Source organism: Hypanus sabinus, chromosome 7 (genome assembly GCF_030144855.1).
Source record: "Hypanus sabinus isolate sHypSab1 chromosome 7, sHypSab1.hap1, whole genome shotgun sequence".
Lineage (NCBI taxonomy): Eukaryota > Metazoa > Chordata > Chondrichthyes > Myliobatiformes > Dasyatidae > Hypanus > Hypanus sabinus.
Genome location: NC_082712.1, coordinates 180,291,655 through 180,313,922, shown reverse-complemented (window position 1 = coordinate 180,313,922; position 22,268 = coordinate 180,291,655). Strand labels below are relative to the sequence as shown.

Here is a 22,268-nt window from a genome sequence, read left to right as displayed (position 1 = left end):
AACTGCCCAATCCCATTCACCCACACCCTCCACCCTCCTCAAATCAGCAAACTGTCCGGTCCCATTCACCCACACCCTCCACACTCCTCAAATCAGCAAACTGTCCGGTCCCACTCACCCACACCCACCACACTCCTCAAATCAGCAAACTGTCCGGTCCCATTCACCCACACCCTCCTCACTCCTCAAATCAGCAAACTGCCCGGTCCCACTCACCCACACCCTCCTCACTCCTCAAATCAGCAAACTGCCCGGTCCCATTCACCCACACCCTCCACACTCCTCAAATCAGCAAACTGTCCGGTCCCAATCACCCACACCCTCCACCCTCCTCAAATCAGCAAACTGTCCGGTCCCAATCACCCACACCCTCCACACTCCTCAAATCAGCAAACTGCCCAATCCCATTCACCCACACCATCCACACTCCTCAAATCAGCAAACTGTCCGGTCCCATTCACCCACACCCTCCACACTCCTCAAATCAGAAAACTGTCCGGTCCCACTCACCCACACACTCCACACTCCTCAAATCAGCAAACTGCCCAATCCCATTCACCCACACCCTCCTCACTCCTCAAATCAGCAAACTGCCCGGTCCCATTCACCCACACCCTCCACACTCCTCAAATCAGCAAACTGTCCGGTCCCACTCACCCACAGTCCTCCACCCTCCGCAAATCAGCAAACTGCCCGGTCCCATTCACCCACACCCTCCACCCTCCTCAAATCAGCAAACTGTCCGGTCCCATTCACCCACACCCTCCACACTCCTCAAATCAGCAAACTGTCCGGTCCCATTCACCCACACCCTCCACACTCCTCAAATCAGCAAACTGCCCGGTTCCATTCACCCACACCCTCCACACTCCTCAAATCAGCAAACTGCCCGGTCCCATTCACCCACACCCTCCACACTCCTCAAATCAGCAAACTGCCCGGTCCCACTCACACACACCCTCCACACTCCTCAAATCAGCAAACTGTCCAGTCCCACTCACCCACACCCTCCACACTCCTCAAATCAGCAAACTGCCCGGTCCCATTCACCCACACCCTCCACACTCCTCAAATCAGCAAACTGCCCGGTCCCACTCACCCACACCCTCCACCCTCCTCAAATCAGCAAACTGTCCGGTCCCATTCACCCACACCCTCCTCACTCCTCAAATCAGCAAACTGCCCAGTCCCATTCACCAACATCCTCCACCCTCCTCAAATCAGCAAACTGTCCGGTCCCATTCACCCACACCCTCCACACTCCTCAAATCAGCAAACTGTCCGGTCCCACTCACCCACACCCTCCACCCTCCTCAAATCAGCAAACTGTCCGGTCCCATTCACCCACACCCTCCTCACTCCTCAAATCAGCAAACTGTCCGGTCCCATTCACCCACACCCTCCACACTCCTCAAATCAGCAAACTGTCCGGTCCCATTCACCCACACCCTCCACACTCCTCAAATCAGCAAACTGCCTGGTTCCACTCACCCACAGCCCTCCTCACTCCTCAAATCAGCAAACTGTCCAGTTCCATTCACCCACACCCTCCACCCTCCTCAAATCAGCAAACTGTCCGGTCCCACTCACCCACAGCCCTCCTCACTCCTCAAATCAGCAAACTGTCTGGTTCCATTCACCCACACCCTCCACACTCCTCAAATCAGCAAACTGCCCGGTCCCACTAACCCACACCCTCCTCACTCCTCATATCAGCAAACTGTCCGGTCCCATTCACCCACACCCTCCACACTCCTCAAATCAGCAAACTGTCCGGTCCCATTCACCCACACCCTCCACACTCCTCAAATCAGCAAACTGTCCGGTCCCACTCACCCACACCCTCCACCCTCCTCAAATCAGCAAACTGTCCGGTCCCATTCACCCACACCCTCCTCACTCCTCAAATCAGCAAACTGTCCGGTCCCATTCACCCACACCCTCCACACTCCTCAAATCAGCAAACTGTCCGGTCCCATTCACCCACACCCTCCACACTCCTCAAATCAGCAAACTGCCTGGTCCCACTCACCCACAGCCCTCCTCACTCCTCAAATCAGCAAACTGTCCAGTTCCATTCACCCACACCCTCCACCCTCCTCAAATCAGCAAACTGTCCGGTCCCACTCACCCACAGCCCTACTCACTCCTCAAATCAGCAAACTGTCCGGTTCCATTCACCCACACCCTCCACACTCCTCAAATCAGCAAACTGTCCGGTCCCACTCACCCACACCCTCCTCACTCCTCAAATCAGCAAACTGTCCGGTCCCGTTCACCCACACCCTCCACACTCCTCAAATCAGCAAACTGTCCGGTCCCATTCACCCACACCCTCCACACTCCTCAAATCAGCAAACTGTCCGGTCCCACTCACCCACACCCACCACACTCCTCAAATCAGCAAACTGTCCGGTCCCATTCACCCACACCCTCCTCACTCCTCAAATCAGCAAACTGTCCGGTCCCATTCACCCACACCCTCCACACTCCTCAAATCAGCAAACTGCCCAGTCCCACTCACCCACACCCTCCTCACTCCTCAAATCAGCAAACTGCCCGGTCCCACTCACCCACACCCTCCTCACTCCTCAAATCAGCAAACTGCCCGGTCCCATTCACCCACACCCTCCACACTCCTCAAATCAGCAAACTGTCCGGTCCCAATCACCCACACCCTCCACCCTCCTCAAATCAGCAAACTGTCCGGTCCCAATCACCCACACCCTCCACACTCCTCAAATCAGCAAACTGTCCGGTCCCACTCACCCACACCCTCCACCCTCCTAAAATCAGGAAACTGCCCAATCCCATTCACCCACACCATCCACACTCCTCAAATCAGCAAACTGTCCGGTCCCATTCACCCACACCCTCCTCACTCCTCAAATCAGCAAACTGCCCAATCCCATTCACCCACACCCTCCACCCTCCTCAAATCAGCAAACTGTCCGGTCCCATTCACCCACACCCTCCACACTCCTCAAATCAGCAAACTGTCCGGTCCCACTCACCCACACCCTCCACACTCCTCAAATCAGCAAACTGCCTGGTCCCACTCACCCACAGCCCTCCTCACTCCTCAAATCAGCAAACTGTCCAGTTCCATTCACCCACACCCTCCACCCTCCTCAAATCAGCAAACTGTCCGGTCCCACTCATCCACAGCCCTCCTCACTCCTCAAATCAGCAAACTGTCCGGTTCCATTCACCCACACCCTCCACACTCCTCAAATCAGCAAACTGTCCAGTCCCACTCACCCACACCCTCCTCACTCCTCAAATCAGCAAACTGTCCGGTCCCATTCACCCACACCCTCCACACTCCTCAAATCAGCAAACTGTCCGGTCCCATTCACCCACACCCTCCACACTCCTCAAATCAGCAAACTGTCCGGTCCCACTCACCCACACCCTCCACCCTCCTCAAATCAGCAAACTGTCCGGTCCCATTCACCCACACCCTCCTCACTCCTCAAATCAGCAAACTGTCCGGTCCCATTCACCCACACCCTCCACACTCCTCAAATCAGCAAACTGTCCGGTCCCATTCACCCACACCCTCCACACTCCTCAAATCAGCAAACTGTCCGGTCCCATTCACCCACACCCTCCACACTCCTCAAATCAGCAAACTGTCCGGTCCCACTCACCCACACCCACCACACTCCTCAAATCAGCAAACTGTCCGGTCCCATTCACCCACACCCTCCTCACTCCTCAAATCAGCAAACTGCCCGGTCCCACTCACCCACACCCTCCTCACTCCTCAAATCAGCAAACTGCCCGGTCCCATTCACCCACACCCTCCACACTCCTCAAATCAGCAAACTGTCCGGTCCCAATCACCCACACCCTCCACCCTCCTCAAATCAGCAAACTGTCCGGTCCCAATCACCCACACCCTCCACACTCCTCAAATCAGCAAACTGTCCGGTCCCACTCACCCACACCCTCCACCCTCCTAAAATCAGGAAACTGCCCAATCCCATTCACCCACACCATCCACACTCCTCAAATCAGCAAACTGTCCGGTCCCATTCACGCACACCCTCCTCACTCCTCAAATCAGCAAACTGCCCAATCCCATTCACCCACACCCTCCACCCTCCTCAAATCAGCAAACTGTCCGGTCCCATTCACCCACACCCTCCTCACTCCTCAAATCAGCAAACTGCCCAATCCCATTCACCCACACCCTCCACCCTCCTCAAATCAGCAAACTGTCCGGTCCCATTCACCCACACCCTCCACACTCCTCAAATCAGCAAACTGTCCGATCCCATTCACCCACACCCTCCACCCTCCTCAAATCAGCAAACTGTCCGGTCCCACTCACCCACACCCTCCACACTCCTCAAATCAGCAAACTGTCCGGTCCCACTCACCCACACCCTCCACCCTCCTCAAATCAGCAAACTGCCCGGTCCCATTCACCCACACCCTCCACACTCCTCAAATCAGCAAACTGCCCGGTCCCACTCACACACACCCTCCACACTCCTCAAATCAGCAAACTGTCCGGTCCCATTCACCCACACCCTCCACCCTCCTCAAATCAGCAAACTGTCCGGTCCCATTCACCCACACCCTCCACACTCCTCAAATCAGCAAACTGTCCGGTTCCACTCACCCACACCCTCCACACTCCTCAAATCAGCAAACTGCCCAGTCCCATTCACCTACACCCTCCTCACTCCTCAAATCAGCAAACTGTCTGGTCCCACTCACCCACACCCTCCACACTCCTCAAATCAGCAAACTGCCCAGTCCCATTCACCTACACCTCCACACTCCTCAAATCAGCAAACTGTCCGGTTCCATTCACCCACACCCTCCACCCTCCTCAAATCAGCAAACTGTCCGGTCCCATTCACCTACACCCTCCTCACTCCTCAAATCAGCAAACTGTCCGGTCCCACTCACCCACACCCTCCTCACTCCTCAAATCAGCAAACTGCCCGGTCCAATTCACCCACACCCTCCACACTCCTCAAATCAGCAAACTGTCCGGTCCCACTCACCCACACCCTCCACACTCCTCAAATCAGCAAACTGTCCGGTCCCATTCACCCACACCCTCCTCACTCCTCAAATCAGCAAACTGTCCGGTCCCATTCACCCACACCCTCCACACTCCTCAAATCAGCAAACTGTCCGGTCCCATTCACCCACACCCTCCTCACTCCTCAAATCAGCAAACTGTCCGGTCCCATTCACCCACACCCTCCACCCTCCTCAAATCAGCAAACTGTCCCGTCCCACTCACCCACACCCTCCACACTCCTCAAATCAGCAAACTGTCCGGTTCCACTCACCCACACCCTCCACACTCCTCAAATCAGCAAACTGTCCGGTCCCATTCACCCACACCCTCCACACTCCTCAAATCAGCAAACTGCCCGGTCCCATTCACACACACCCTCCACCCTCCTCAAATCAGCAAACTGCCCAATCCCTTTCACCCACACCCTCCACACTCCTCAAATCAGCAAACTGCCCGGTCCTACTCACCCACACCCTCCACACTCCTCAAATCAGCAAACTGCCCGGTCTCATTGACCCACAGACCTCCACACTCCTTCAAGCTTCTTAAATGTGCAGGCACACGCGCATGGATATGCACAGACAAAGGAGAAAAGTGGAGTGGTGAACAGCCGCAATAACAGCTGGAGTTGTGGGCCAAGGCTCAGTGTTATTCTCGAGGGTGAGGGGACAAGCAGGCGGTCAATGGCCAGAGTTACAGCCCTCGCTGACAACACTTCCATGAGCTGGAGAAGGGAGGGAGGGAGTTCCGTGAACCACAATCCCAAAACATGCTCAATCGAAGAACCTGCATACCCTGCTGCTTTAGAACGAGGATTGGTGACCCACCTTTCGTCACCGTCAGCTCCGCTCTCTCAGAACACTGCCCATGCTTGGTTGGTTTCCACACCAAACCTGGCCAGGGTTCACATGAACCAGATGAGCAAACAGGATGTAATCGACAACTAAAAAACAAACAATGGGGTAGCAAGGGGCCTACAATTGGGCTGGGGGAGACGAAACAGACCAGGAGAGGAAGGCCTAAAGGCGAGTGGGAGGAGGAGCATGAGATACCAGAAATTTCTGAGACATGAGCCGTTACCAAAACGTGGCTGAGAAGTGCGTGACGGGCAGCTCAACATTCCTGGATACTGTGTTCAGACGTGATGGAGGAACAGGGCTGAATGAACTGGTGTTGCCTTCTTGATAAGAGAGGACATTAATGAGACCATTTGAGTGCAACTTAAAAATAAGAAGTGAAGAGAGCTAAACTGTGGATCCCTTTAAGGGACAAATGAGATAAACAGCCAAGAGTTAATACGAAAAGGCTCCAGGTATCCCGTGTGCGCGTGGGTTCCTCTGGGTATTCTGCTGTCTCCCCACAGTTCATTTAGAAGGTTAATTGGTCATTGTAATGGTTCTGTGATTAGGTTGGGGTACGTTGATGGGGTGCTGGACGGTGAGGCCCCTGGAGGCAGAAGGGCCTGTTCTGAACAGCATCCAACTACATAAAATATTCAAATCCTCTACCTCAATCACCCCCCCCAGCACGTTTTCTGTACCTGCAAACAAAGTGAAGCAACACTCACCCGGAGGACTGTCGGACAAACTCATCAACCCAAAGTGCGGCATCACATCTTCCACAGGTTCCTGTTCAACAGAACAGAGCACTCACCATGCTGTCTGCGCCTAACAACCCCCACACTGCTCCACACCCCCAAGGTAACACAGTTCCCCAGACACGAGCAGGGACAGGGCGTGATGTGTCATTCACTCAGTCACCTCCACTCACACTGTAAACCTGGGGTCAAGATCCAATTAAAGCATAGAGTCCTGGGATGACGCTCATGGTGCCGGGGGGTGTGGGGGGTGGAGGGGACTGAGGGAGGGCCTCACTGTGAGACAGACTGTGGTACGTGAGCTCTCAGGAAAGCAATTTGATTTATTTCCGGAATAAACCCTGAAGAACGGACAGAGGACAGAGGGAGGTGTCTAATCTTTGGCAGAGGACTACAGCAGTTTCCTCTCAGAGGAAGCTGCTTTGCTGAGTTTTATTGAGTCTGTGTTCAGGTCGCAAAAGCAACAGTGGCTGGTGGCTTCCAAAGTTTGATTCTGCAACTTTTACTGTGAGCTGGGCTGGACTTCTCCAGCTCCCATTGATAAACCCCTCCCACCTGGAGTACTCCGCCCAGGATGACCAGGGGAATAGCTTTCTGCTGAATCCTTGGACAGAGGAACAATCCTTGCACAATGCGTCAGCATAATTTCTGACTGTCTGGCTGCAGCTCCCAACCTGTGAGACCAAGTTGCGTAGCAGGAGTCGTAGCTTCTGGTGAAAGAACTCCTGAAGAGCCGCCACCTTTCACTGGTAACTCCAGAAAGGGCAGGGCAATGTGATATTGCTGCATCCTTGAGTGCTGAGTAAACGTTAGCTCACATGGCTGCGTCTGTGAGTGAGGATGAGAGCATTCTTGGGATCAGTTAAGATGCACCAAGAGTCACCTGTCTGCTGGAAAGGTGTCCCTGGCCCTGAGTAGGGAGATAACTATGGAAGGGTCTTCATGGCAGTGGAGCCTGTACAGAAAGTGACCTTCCATCATTGTACCCTCACCTCCACGAAGTAGACCTCCTTCCTCACCTACATTCTCGGGGTGAGGTGATATTTCACAGAAAAACAAAATGTGAATATGAGAGGGCAAAGTTCAACTCCAGAAGGCAGGAATCAGATGAATTCATCACAGCTTTGTATTCCTGTCAGACAACTGTGCATGTGGAAATCTGAGAGATGAGCTCATTACAGACAAGATTGTTGTTGGGCTACTAGACACCCAATTGTCAGAGACTCCAGTTGCAGGTAAATCTCAGACTATAGAGAACTATTACAATGGTCAGGCAGAGTGAGAATGTTTGTCAGCCACAGGAAGAACTCAGGCACGAAAACGATGCCGAGGTAAAGCTAGAAGCTGTACATAAAAAAGGGTGCAGTCAGAAAGAAGTGACAGTAGAGAGCTCAACTCAAATAAAATAGACAAGTGAACCAAAGAACAGGTAAAATGCCCAACAGCAGGAGATTCAGCAAGTCTCCATTCCACATCAAAGAGCCCTGTCCAAGGATAGATTTACTACACAAATGTTCAGTGGCAGGAGAAGTACCCAGAGTTGTTCACAGGCCTAGAGTACTGAAAGAAAAGTCCCTTATCAAACTGAGGCCAGGAGTGGTGCCCTACTTTCTAACCACTGCAAGACGTGGCTGTCTCTGATCTTATGGAAGATACCAGCGTTTACTTAGCTCAGATATGTATCACATGCATCACAAAGTAAGCTGAGTGAAATTTGCATTGAGTTGAAAAAGCACCAGATTTGCAGCAAGGTCTTGCAATACTCTGTGCATGGGTGGCCCAGCTGTTCCAAAAGGAGCTCACAAACTCAGTCCTTACTGGCTTGAAAGACACACAGTCACCATTCCTGATGGTTTGCTGATAAAGGGCTCCAGACTCATCATTCCTGCTTCTGTGCACACCAAAATTATCACTCAAATCCACCAGCTTCATCAAGGCATCAAAAAATGTCGCCTAAGAGTAAGACAATCCGTGTGGTGGCCTGGTCTGAGCACTCAGCTCGGAGATTATGTGAAGCAACGTGAAACATGCAGGAAACTGCACAACAATCTTGCTGAGCTTCTGCATCCCACAGAATTCCTAGGCTTTCCATGGCAAGTTGCAGGCAGCTGAAGGGAGAGAAATAGCTTCTCACTGCACACCACTAACAGAATGTTGAGGACTCAGCGTGGATATACAGCATCTGAAAGCTGGATTCCCTCGCTATGAAATACCAGAGACACTTGTGTCAGTCTAACGTTCACAATTCAGCTGCTCAGAACTCAAAGGCAGACAAGATGTCCACATCTCCACAGGCAAATGGAGAAGCAGAAAGCAGTGCAAACTGTTCAGAGTCTCCAACTGAAGGCTACAGACCCCTACAAAGCACTGCAAGCTTATCGCTCCACATGACTACAGTCCATCAGAGCTGTCAAGGGGCTGGAGACTGGGAACAAGCCTGGCCGCTCTTCCTTCCCTTCTCCAACCTCACTGACCAGACTTAGACAAGGTGAGACATTTTTAAACAACACATAAAAAATGAAGAGAATGCACAGTCTCAGACACAGAGCAAAATCTTTGTCGCCGCTCAGGAGCGGTGAAGCAGTTTGAGTTTCAGACCAGTTCACCAAAGGAAAAATAGTCGGGCTGCATGCACCACGACCATTTGTCGCAGAACATCACGAGGTGAAATCAGGTGGAACAGTCGTGCGTTCATGTGTCGTTCAAAGTCCACAAAAGGTAGAGGAAGAAATAGAGTGGCCTGATTCTTATGACGAGGACCACTTACCTGAGGTGGACACACTTGTTCACAAATCTCCATTCGCTCCAACACTTCCAGCAACCTACACCGGATCGGGTTGTTTATCTGTTCCGCCACAGAGATACACTCCATAGCCTGATGGCTTTGGGCAAGTGACGAAAGAGGCAGAATAATCCTCTCACTTTGCCGAGTGTTCAGGTAGTCTACCCTGACCTCCATTAGATTCTGTGCTTTTTTAAGAAGAGTTTTAACTTTGAAAACATTTCACAAAATGAAACTGTTCTTAAAAAAAGGAATTGGTGAAAAAGGATGAAAACAAAGAGAGAGCATTAAAAATCAAAGAGAAAGAGAGTTATAATGGTTTTTAAGTAAGGAGCACAAGTTACATACTATGGGTGAAGTAAGCTGAGTCACTGACTTTCAGTGACCAGAATTTCAATGCAGTTGTATGGACAAGGAGTTCGTACCTGGCTTTTCTTGTTTTCCAAGAAGGGGAGATGTAGTGGTAGTTAACATTGTTATTCCTGTGCCATTGAGTTAGCACTCCTACATGGGAGGAGTTCACACACTGTTCTAGCGGGGTTATTAATAAAGTTCAGTTCAATATCCTGCATGCTACTTGCTGGTGTGCACTCTGCATTATCCCTCACTGTGGGTGGGCACAAGTGTGGCACAGTTGGCAAGGAAGGGTGGTTTGAGGTAAAGAGCAGGAAGGCTCTCTAGGCCTCTCCGCCACACGAGAAGCCAGGGCCTTCCTGTAGCCCCAGCCTGGAGGGTGGCCCAGCAAGGGCCTGGAGAAGCTGTGAGGGAGGATGTGGTGTTGAGGACCAAGAGTTCTGCCGAAATGGAGGTCAGCCGAGCTCCCCACATTGGAGCTACGAAAAAGAAGAGGCATGCATCTTCTGATTCCGAAGATGGGGGAAGACTTACCTCAGCAAAAGGCTGCGTCCCCAGAGCTGGAGGATGGCCTCATAGAAAGAGAATCCCTCTCTGCCGGGGCTGCATCCCCTGAGCTTGCAGCCTCTGGTTTGATGGGTGCACCCGCCAAACATGCTATCTAAGGCAGTGGTCCCCAACCACCGGGCCGCAAAGCTTGTGCTACCGGGCCACGAGGAAACGATATGATTTGGCGATATGAGTCAGCTGCACCTTTCCTTATTCCCTGTCATGCCTACCATTGAACTTGAATGCACACGAGGTCATCAGTTGCCTGAGCACAGTGATACCCTCGCGCTAGGTATCACTGGTTGGCCTCAGGTAACCGGTGAGAAGTGCCGTTGCTACTGGCCTGGAGCGCGGACAGATGGGCGCCGCCTCTAAACCTGTTTACCACTCCGAATGTTCGTGAGGAACCTGGTGTTAAAATATTCGCAGACGACCTAATTCGAGCTCAGGGTTTTGTAAGTAGCAGAGCAGCTACCTCGCTGCGATCTACTGAAAGTCATCCCTCCAGCCAAACTTTTGTCGGCCGAGAGATCCTACCCTACCTACAAAGAGGGAGGGCGGGGAGTCGTCCTGTCGCACTCCTCACTCAGTCAGTCACTCTCTCCGGACTGTGACCGCCGTGGCCCCAGCACAGGGACCTCTGGCCCTGACCTCGTCCTCACACCTGGCCAAGGCATCTGGTGATGGGCGGGAGGCTGGAGTTCGGGCCCGGAGGCTGTCTAATGAGGCAATGAAGCCCTCAAAACTGCGTTGGTACCCTGAGTCCAAGCACCCTGCACTTAAAGACAAACCCAATGAGTTTTTAGAGCGGAAAAAACGTGAGCAAGCAGGACAGAAGCAAGTGCTGAGAGCCACAAAAACTAAATTGCAGAGTAGACTGGGCGTAAGGAACCTCTTTCGAGTATCGCAGTATTATGGTCGTGACTAACACCTCCCCTCCTCACTATCAGCCAGGGTCCGCAAGAATATTGCTAATATTAAACCGGTCCGCGGTGCAAAAAAGGTTGGTGACCCCTGGTCTACGGGGGGGGGAGCTGACTGCTCAGAGTGCATTTGAGTGCTGGTGAATGGGGTTACTTGTGGCAGGAATGTAGCCTGTGGGGGTGGTCTCTCAGCACAATGACTTCTCTGGTCCACAGAAAGGTCAGGTGACGAGCAGTGACCACGCCACCAGGAGCTCCTGCGAGGCCTCTTCTGGTCAGAGTACTCCTGCACCCACAGGGGGCAGAGCTCATGCCACATTTCCCATCCTGCCACAGTGGATGTGGAGTGACTCCATCCACACGGGACCCAAACCTCGAGATCTCCTTTGGGAGTTGGTCCCACATAGCATGAGCTGTCTCGCAGATGCCCGCCATGCCATTCCACGATATGTCGAGACGGTTCCTGTACGGGCTTCCCTTGCACACTTTTCACTTCAGTGCCCTTGCCTGCCATCCGGGCACACTGTGGTGGTTTGGTTCACCGTCAGGCAGTGAGGGAGGCCACCAGTAGAAGTCTCTCTGTGGCCAAGCAGCATATTCAGTCATTATAGCTGTAGTTTAATTTCAATTTGGTAACAGTATGGTTACCCTAACCTTTGAATGTCTTTTATATTTGAATATCATTTTGTACATTTGTTAAAAAAAAAGGAATAGTTCTGAGGAGGGGTTGCCGGGTGGGAGGGATGGCACCGAGGAAAGTGCTGTGCTCAGAGCTTGGGCTGAGGATGCAGCAGGGGCAGGCTATGGGAGGGTGGGAGGGGGTGATGATACAGGAGTGGCAGTGGACAGTATGTGACGAGCACCTACCTGTGCGTAGGGGTCAGGCAGCAGGTTAAAGTCCGGCCGTCCAGGCTCAGTCTCGGGGCTGAAGTACAAGATCGAGTCCAGTTCATCATCTGTCTCTGCGGCTCCAACGCGCACCCCTATAACGAGAAGACACCCCTCACCACTCAGCCCAGTAAACTCTAATTGAAGTGGTAGAGGGGAAGGAGGCGTGGAGACATACCTGAGGCAATAACTGGGTTGTGGTTCACGATACAGTAGATTTTGTGTGGATCAGAAGAGTCCTTTGAGTTGTCAGCCACCTTCTTGAATGAATCGTTGCTGTTGAGGGCACAGCGGAAGTTGGTTTTCCACTTGGGAGGGTCACTGGCATCCTGTCCGGTGAACTTCCCACTAGCAATAGCCCAGTCCTGCAAAGATCAGGGAAATTCTCTACATCTCGACCTCCTTATGCCACCCCGTTTTTTTCCCCATAAAACTATAAAAGTTTATTTACAAAACAAATACACAAAGTACAAACATGCAGTATTGACAAGAACAAGAATAATTCAAATAAAAATATGATTACTACTGTCAATAAAACGGTCAATTCCCTGGGGAACCCACTGCTCCTGGAGATCCCATTGTGACCACACACTCTCTCTCCAAGGACAGCCGGGCACGGACGTATTCATTTAAATGTGGCACACTGACTCCTCCCGGTCACAGGATGGACAGGTGGACGGGGCATCAGTGAACCTGCTCAAAAACCTGTTGTACAGTACAGCCCGATGCAACGCCTTCCACACCAGGTCCCCAATGTACAGGGGAAGCAGTGACTTCAAATAAAAGTTTTCCCATTCAAATCCGCTACTGCAACAATCTCCCTCACAGCCTCCAACAGTCTCTGCCATGGCCTTTCCGGTGGCATCCCTACCGACTGAAGTAGGCACTGTACAGCATTCTTTAAAGCCAGTAGCTTGAGCAGGTGGTTCACTTTGAGAGCTGCCACTCCTGAGCCAGCAGTTTGTGCATAGGACTTGGGCCGCGCCATCTTGGAACTGCACCCAGCCATGGCGCAGTTCAAACTGTACCGCTGGGGGGGAGCGGGGAAACAGTCTACACCCAGTGGAACACCAGCAAACACTCAAAGGGAAACAGTTCAGAGATGAAACTGGACAGGATGAGAGGGGAGGAGGAGTAGATAGGCAGAGAAATCCGTGCAGTGTTAGAAGAAACTTCAGCACTATCTGTGCAGAAGTTGCAAACAGATGAAAGCTTTTACCCGGCTGGTCCGCTGCCCTCTTCACCCTGTGACAAATGGAATAAATCTGTCTCTGCCCCCAGCAAAGTCAGACGTGAACTGCCAGCTGCACCCACCATTCAACACCAAGACACAAGGACCGAGAGACTTCGCCAAAACAAATTCTCCCAAAAAAAGTTTCAGTCCACTGCCAAGGTGATATGCCACACTCTCAAAGTCCTCTGGTAGTCTCCAAAACCATTCTTGGGCAATTTTACAACAAATTTTCAATTTTAGGAGACAGAGAGCTCCCACAGTGTGACCCTCCCTCGGTACCCGCCCTCACAGTGTGACCCTCTCTCAGTACCGCTCTTCAACACTATGTATTTTTGTAACATATAACAATATTTATGTTTGTACTACAGTTCTGTCACAAGAGAATTTAACATACCGTATGACAATGATAATAAACCTAATTCAGATTTCATATACTTATCCCAATTTTTCTTAAATACTGCTGTTGTATCCACATGCACCACTTACACTGGCAGCTCATTCCACACTCTCACCACCCTCTAAGAGAAGTTTCCCCTCAGGTTCCCCTTAAATATTTCACTTTTCACACCCAACCCATGACCTCTAGTTGCATCCCACCCAACCTCAGTGCAAAGTCTGCTTGCATTTACCCTATCTACACCCTTGATAATTTTGTATACTTCTATCAAATTTCCTCTCACTCTCCTTTGCTCCAGGAGCACAATGGATCTTTCCCTATCACTCAAATTCCAGCAAAGTCCTTGTAAATTTTCTTTAAACTCTTTCAATCTTGTCATCTTTCCTGTAGGGAGGTGACCAGAACTGCACAAAATGCTCCAAATTAGGCCTCACCAACATCTTCAAGGACTTTTTATCTCATGTTCTCCACATTTATTGCTTAGTTATTTATTGTTGTATTTGCGCATTTCATTGTTTTTTGCACATTGGTTGTTGGTCCTGTTGCGTGAAGATACAATGACTTTGGAGAGGGTTCAGAGAAGATTCGCGAGAATGATAGAGTTACCACATGAGGAACGTCCGGCAGCTCTCGGACTGTATTCCCCGGAGTACAGGAAAATGAGGGGGGATTTCATAGAAATTCCATATGTTAAAAGGCCTGAAAAGATTAGATATGGCAAAGTTATTTCTCATGGTAGGGGAGTCTAGGACAAGAGTGCATGACTTCAGGATTGAAGGGAATCCATTTAGAACTGATATGAGGAGAAATTACTTTAGTCAGAGGGTGGTGAATCTGTGGAATTTGTTGCCACGAGCAGCTGTGGAGGCCAAGTCACTGGGTGCATTTAAGACAGAGATTGATAGGTTCTTGATTTGCCAGGGCATCAAAGAGTATGGAGAGAAAGCAGGGGGGTGGAAATGACTGGAAAAATTTGATCAACCCGTGATTGAATAGCAGAGCAGACTTGATGGGCTGAATGGCCTACTTCTGCTCCTATATCTTATGGTCTTATAACCCTTCCACTCAGCTACCCGACTTCTTAATGGCAACCTGTACCTGCACGTTCAATTGACAATAGCTCCAGTACAGACATAACCAGGTCCAATTGTGGTCCAAGAGGGCAACACTATCACAGGGGACTAATGGGCAGGGGGGTGGCCTCTGTTGGTTACCTCTGTTACTTTAAACTATTTCTTATGACACTGTTTACATTGTAAACAGTTGCTAGTATTTATAACTCCGCCATGTACAGTCCCAAGTGCGGCTGCAATCGAGGGGTTGGGCATTAACTCTGTCATGGATGGATAATCCCAAGCCCAGCTATAAGAGGAGGAGGGTTGGGCATGGAGCCAGTAAGGCTGTTCTATAAAAACCCAAAGTGAAAGAAACGGCAACCATGTCTGTACTTTAACCTCTTAACTTTATTTTTACATAATTTTTCTCATTGTTGAATGTTGTGGTTTGTTGCATGCCACACCCGGACAAGTTGCCAACAGAAGCGGTTGAGGCAGATACAATAGTCTAATTTAAGATGAGCCTAAGAGGCATATGGGCTGAACACAGGAAATGGGATCTGCAGGCATTATATGGGTGAACACTGTGGGAGGAAGGTCCAGTTGGGCCAAGGGCCTATATCATTGCTGGTTTGCTCGATGTCTCTGTCATCTGTGTGAAAACACTGCTACTCAGCTCCTTTTTTGCAGCAACAGTACAGAGCAAAACATAAAATATAAAGTACTAACTACAACCATGAGCATATGTATGCATATATATCCTATATTGTATATACAGACACATGCACGCTGGATATTGTGGGGTTGGTGCCAAGTAGAACAACAGGGCAGCATATGATGGGCCAAATGGACTCCCCTGCTCCTACAGTGCTGAGGTCAGTTTGCTCATCTTCCCTGCAGTCAGCATCTCCCACAGCCAGAACTGTAAACCTGCTGGACAATGCAGAGGTTAATGTCACCCCCTCATCCTCAATGACCAATCCTCGGGCACTCGGATAACATCAGTGACTGATCAATCAGGCAGCCCGAAACCCGCCCACCGACCACACCACCCCTAAACACCCAAATAATGCACTGTAATAAAACCCTCTCCACACCACACCGCCAAACGTGACACTCTGAAACTCAACCCACCCAGAACCCCTCCACCAAATGCACCACCCCCACCCCCACACCGAATGTACTGACCGAAACCCCCTCCTGACCACCCTGTCCCAAACCCCATCCCACCCCCACACCGAATGTACTGCCCAAAACCCCCTCCTGACCACCCCGTCCCAAACCCCACCCCCACACCAAATGTACTGCCCAAAACCCCCTCCTGACCACCCCGTCCCAAACCCCACACCCACCCCCACACCGAATGTACTGCCCAAAACCCCCTCCTGACCACCCCGTCCCAAACCACACCCCCACACCGAATGTACTGACCGAAACCCCCTCCTGGCCACACCGTCCCAAACCCCACCCCCACACTGAATGTACTGACCGAAACCCCCTCCTGACCACCCCGTCCCAAACCCCACCCCAAACCCCCACACCGAATGTACTGCCCAAAACCCCCTCCTGGCCACACCGTCCCAAACCCCACCCCACCCCCACACTGAATGTACTGACCGAAACCCCCTCCTGACCACCCCGTCCCAAACCCCACACCCACCCCCACACCGAATGTACTGCCCAAAACCCCCTCCTGACCACCCCGTCCCAAACCACACCCCCACACCGAATGTACTGACCGAAACCCCCTCCTGGCCACACCGTCCCAAACCCCACCCCCACACTGAATGTACTGACCGAAACCCCCTCCTGACCACCCCGTCCCAAACCCCACCCCAAACCCCCACACCGAATGTACTGCCCAAAACCCCCTCCTGGCCACACCGTCCCAAACCCCACCCCCACCCCCACACCGAATGTACTGACCGAAACCCCCTCCTGACCACACCGTCCCAAACCCCACCCCACCCCCACACTGAATGTACTGCCCAAAACCCCCTCCTGACCACCCCGTCCCAAACCCCACCCAACCCCCACACCGAATGTACTGCCCAAAACCCCCTCCTGGCCACACCGTCCCAAACCCCACCCCACCCCCACACTGAATGTACTGACCGAAACCCCCTCCTGACCACCCCGTCCCAAACCCCACCCCACCCCCACACTGAATGTACTGACCGAAACCCCCTCCTGACCACCCCGTCCCAAACCCCACCCCCACCCCCACACTGAATGTACTGACCGAAACCCCCTCCTGACCACCCCGTCCCAAACCCCACCCCCACCCCCACACTGAATGTACTGCCCAAAACCCCCTCCTGACCACCCCGTCCCAAACCCCACCCCCACCCCCACACCGAATGTACTGCCCAAAACCCCCTCCTGGCCACACCGTCCAAAACCCCACCCCACCCCCACACTGAATGTACTGACCGAAACCCCCTCCTGACCACCCCGTCCCAAACCCCACCCCACCCCCACACTGAATGTACTGACCGAAACCCCCTCCTGACCAGCCCGTCCCAAACCCCACCCCACCCCCACACCGAATGTACTGACCGAAACCCCCTCCTGACCACACCGTCCCAAACGCCACCCCACCCCCACACTGAATGTACTGACCGAAACCCCCTCCTGACCAGCCCGTCCCAAACCCCACCCCCACCCCACCGAATGTACTGACCGAAACCCCCTCCTGACCACACCGTCCCAAACCCCACCCCACCCCCACACTGAATGTACTGACTGAAACCCCCTCCTGACCAGCCCGTCCCAAACCCCACCCCAAACCCCCACACCGAATGTACTGACTGAAACCCCCTCCTGACCACACCGTCCCAAACCCCACCCCACCCCCACACTGAATGTACAGACCGAAACCCCCTCCTGACCACCCCGTCCCAAACACCACCCCACCCCCACACTGAATGTACTGACTGAAACCCCCTCCTGACCACCCCGTCCCAAACCCCACCCCAAACCCCCCACACCGAATGTACTGACCGAAACCCCCTCCTGACCACACCATCCCAAACCCCACCCCCACACTGCATGTACAGACCGAAACCCCCTCCTGACCACCCCGTCCCAAACCCCACCCCACCCCCACACTGAATATACTGCCCAAAACCCCCTCCTGACCACCCCGTCCCAAACCCCACCCCCACCCTCACACTGAATGTACTGACCGACCCCCTCCTGACCACCCCGTCCCAAATCCCACCCCACCCCCACACTGAATGTACTGACTGAAACCCCCTCCTGACCACCCCGTCCCAAACCCCACCCCACCCCCACACCGAATGTACTGACCGAAACCCCCTCCTGACCACCCCGTCCCAAACCCCACCACACCCCCACACTGAATGTACTGACCGAAACCCCCTCCTGACCAGCCCGTCCCAAACCCCACCCGCACCCCCACACTGAATGTACTGACCGAAACCCCCTCCTGACCACCCCGTCCCAAACCCCACCCCACCCCCACACCGAATGTACTGCCCGAAACCCCCTCCTGACCACCCCGTCCCAAACCCCACCCCACCCCCACACCGAATGTACTGCCCAAAACCCCCTCCTGACCACACCGTCCCAAACCCCACCCCCACACCGAATGTACTGACCGAAACCCCCTCCCGACCACCCCGTCCCAAACCCCACCCCACCCCCACACTGAATGTACTGACCGAAACCCCCTCCTGACCACCCCGTCCCAAACCCCACCCCACCCCCACACCGAATGTACTGCCCGAAACCCCCTCCTGACCACACCGTCCCAAACCCCACCCCCACACCGAATGTACTGACCGAAACCCCCACCTGACCACACCGTCCCAAACCCCACCCCCACACCGAATGTACTGACCGAAACCCCCTCCTGACCACCCCGTCCCAAACCCCACCCCAAACCCCCACACTGAATGTACTGACTGAAACCCCCTCCTGACCACACCGTCCCAAACCCCCACACCGAATGTACTGCCCAAAACCCCCTCCTGACCACCCCGTCCCAAACCCCACCCCACCCCCACACTAAATGTACTGACCGAAACCCCCTCCTGACCACCCCGTCCCAAACCCCACCCCCACACTGAATGTACTGACCGAAACCCCCTCCTGACCACACCGTCCCAAACCCCACCCCACCCCCACACCGAATGTACTGACCGAAACCCCCTCCTGACCACCCCGTCCCAAACCCCACCCCCACCCCCACACTGAATGTACTGACCGAAACCCCCTCCTGACCACCCCGTCCCAAACCCCACCCCCACCCCCACACTGAATGTACTGACCGAAACCCCCTCCTGACCAGCCCGTCCCAAACCCCACCCCACCCCCACACTGAATGTACTGACCGACCCCCTCCTGACCACCCCGTCCCAAACCCCAACCCCACACCCACACTGAATGTACTGACCAAAACCCCCTCCTGACCAGTCCGTCCCAAACCCCACCCCCACACTGAAAGTACTGACCGAAACCCCCTCCTGACAACCCCGTCCCAAACCCCACCCCCACCCCCACACTGAATGTACTGACCGAAACCCCCTCCTGACCAGCCCGTCCCAAACCCCACCCCCACCCCGAATGTACTGACCGAAACCCACTCCTGACCACCCTGTCCCAAACCCCACCCCACCCCCACACCGAATGTACTGACCGAAACCCCCTCCTGACCACCCCGTCCCAAACCCCACCACACCCCCACACTGAATGTACTGACCGAAACCCACTCCTGACCACCCTGTCCCAAACCCCACCCCACCCCCACACCGAATGTACTGACTGAAACCCCCTCCTGACCACCCCGTCCCAAACCCCACCCCACCCCCACACTGAATGTACTGACCGAAACCCCCTCCTGACCACCCCGTCCCAAACCCCACCACACCCCCACACTGAATGTACTGACTGAAACCCCCTCCTGACCACCCTGTCCCAAACCCCACCCCACCCCCACACCGAATGTACTGACCGAAACCCCCTCCTGACCACCCCGTCCCAAACCCCACCACACCCCCACACTGAATGTACTGACTGAAACCCCCTCCTGACCACCCCGTCCCAAACCCCAGCCCACCCCCACACTGAATGTACTGCCCGAAACCCCCTCCTGACCACACCGTCCCAAACCCCACCCCCACCCCCACACCGAATGTACTGACCGAAACCCCCTCCTGACCACACCGTCCCAAACCCCACCCCCACACTGAATGTACTGACCGAAACCCCCTCCTGACCACCCTGTCCCAAACCCCACCCCACCCCCACACTGAATGTACTGACCGAAACCCCCTCCTGACCACACCGTCCCAAACCACACCCCACCCCCACACTGAATGTACTGACCGAAACCCCCTCCTGACCACACCGTCCCAAACCCCATCCCAAACCCCCACACCGAATGTACTGCCCAAAACCCCCTCCTGACCACCCCGTCCCAAACCCCACCCCACCCCCACACTGAATGTACTGACCGAAACCCCCTCCTGACCACCCCGTCCCAAACCCCACCCCCACACTGAATGTACTGACCGACCCCCTCCTGACCACCCCGTCCCAAACCCCAACCCCAACCCCACACCGAATGTACTGACCGAAACCCCCTCCTGACCACCCTGTCCCAAACCCCACCCCCACCCCCACACCGAATGTACTGACCGAAACCCCCTCCTGACCACCCTGTCCCAAACCCCACCCCACCCCCACACCGAATGTACTGACCGAAACCCCCTCCTGACCACCCCGTCCCAAACCCCACCCCACCCCCACACCGAATGTACTGACCGAAACCCCCTCCTGACCAGCCCGTCCCAAACCCCACCCCCACCCCACCGAATTTACTGACCGAAACCCCCTCCTGACCACACCGTCCCAAACCCCGCACCACCCCCACACTGAATGTACTGACTGAAACCCCCTCCTGACCACACCGTCCCAAACCACACCCCACCCCCACACCGAATGTACTGACCGAAACCCCCTCCTGACCACCCCGTCCCAAACCCCACCCCAAACCCCCACACCGAATGTACTGCCCGAAACCCACTCCTGACCACACCGTCCCAAACCCCACCCCACCCCCACACTGAATGTACTGACCGAAACCCCCTCCTGACCAGCCCGTCCCAAACCCCAACCCCACCCCCACACCGAATGTACTGACCGACCCCCTCCTGACCACCCCGTCCCAAACCCCAACCCCAACCCCACACTGAATGTACTGACCGAAACCCCCTCCTGACCACACCGTCCCAAACCCCACCCCACCCCCACACCGAATGTACTGACCAAAACCCCCTCCTGACCACCCTGTCCCAAACCCCACCCCCACCCCCACACCGAATGTACTGACCGAAACCCCCTCCTGACCACCCCGTCCCAAACCCCACCCCACCCCCACACTGAATGTACTGACCGAAACCCCCTCCTGACCACCCCGTCCCAAACCCCACACCCACCCCCACACCGAATGTACTGCCCGAAACCCCCTCCTGACCACACCGTCCCAAACCCCACCCCCACCCCCACACCGAATGTACTGACTGAAACCCCCTCCTGACCACACCGTCCCAAACCCCACCCCCACACCGAATGTACTGACCGAAACCCCCTCCTGACCACCCCGTCCCAAACCCCACCCCAAACCCCCACACTGAATGTACTGACCGAAACCCCCTCCTGACCACCCCGTCCCAAACCCCACCCCCACACTGAATGTACTGACCGAAACCCCCTCCTGACCACCCTGTCCCAAACCCCACCCCACCCCCACACTGAATGTACTGACCGAAACCCCCTCCTGACCACACCGTCCCAAACCACACCCCACCCCCACACTGAATGTACTGACCGAAACCCCCTCCTGACCACACCGTCCCAAACCCCATCCCAAACCCCCACACCGAATGTACTGCCCAAAACCCCCTCCTGACCACCCCGTCCCAAACCCCACCCCACCCCCACACTGAATGTACTGACCGAAACCCCCTCCTGACCACCCCGTCCCAAACCCCACCCCCACACTGAATGTACTGACCGACCCTCTCCTGACCACCCCGTCCCAAACCCCAACCCCACCCCCACACTGAATGTACTGACCGAAACCCCCTCCTGACCACACCGTCCCAAACCCCACCCCACCCCCACACCGAATGTACTGACCGAAACCCCCTCCTGACCACCCTGTCCCAAACCCCACCCCCACCCCGAATGTACTGACCGAAACCCCCTCCTGACCACCCTGTCCCAAACCCCACCCCACCCCCACACCGAATGTACTGACCGAAACCCCCTCCTGACCACCCCGTCCCAAACCCCACCCCACCCCCACACTGAATGTACTGACTGAAACCCCCTCCTGACCACCCCGTCCCAAACCCCACCCCACCCCCACACTGAATGTACTGACCGAAACCCCCTCCTGACCAGCCGGTTCC

The 22,268-nt window shown here is 54.3% G+C and overlaps 1 protein-coding gene across 1 annotated transcript in view; it reads right to left on the bottom strand.

Annotated features, from left to right (window-relative positions):
* Window positions 1-22,268, bottom strand: part of LOC132397450 (interferon regulatory factor 3-like) — a 98,248-nt gene that overhangs the window by 51,763 nt on the left and 24,217 nt on the right. Inside the window, exons 3-5 of the mRNA XM_059976267.1 lie at window positions 12,319-12,505; window positions 12,120-12,235; window positions 6,615-6,675 (exon numbers count right to left, since the gene is read on the bottom strand). Coding sequence (XP_059832250.1) covers window positions 6,615-6,675; window positions 12,120-12,235; window positions 12,319-12,505 — 364 coding nt within the window. The remainder of the gene's footprint in view (window positions 1-6,614; window positions 6,676-12,119; window positions 12,236-12,318; window positions 12,506-22,268) is intronic.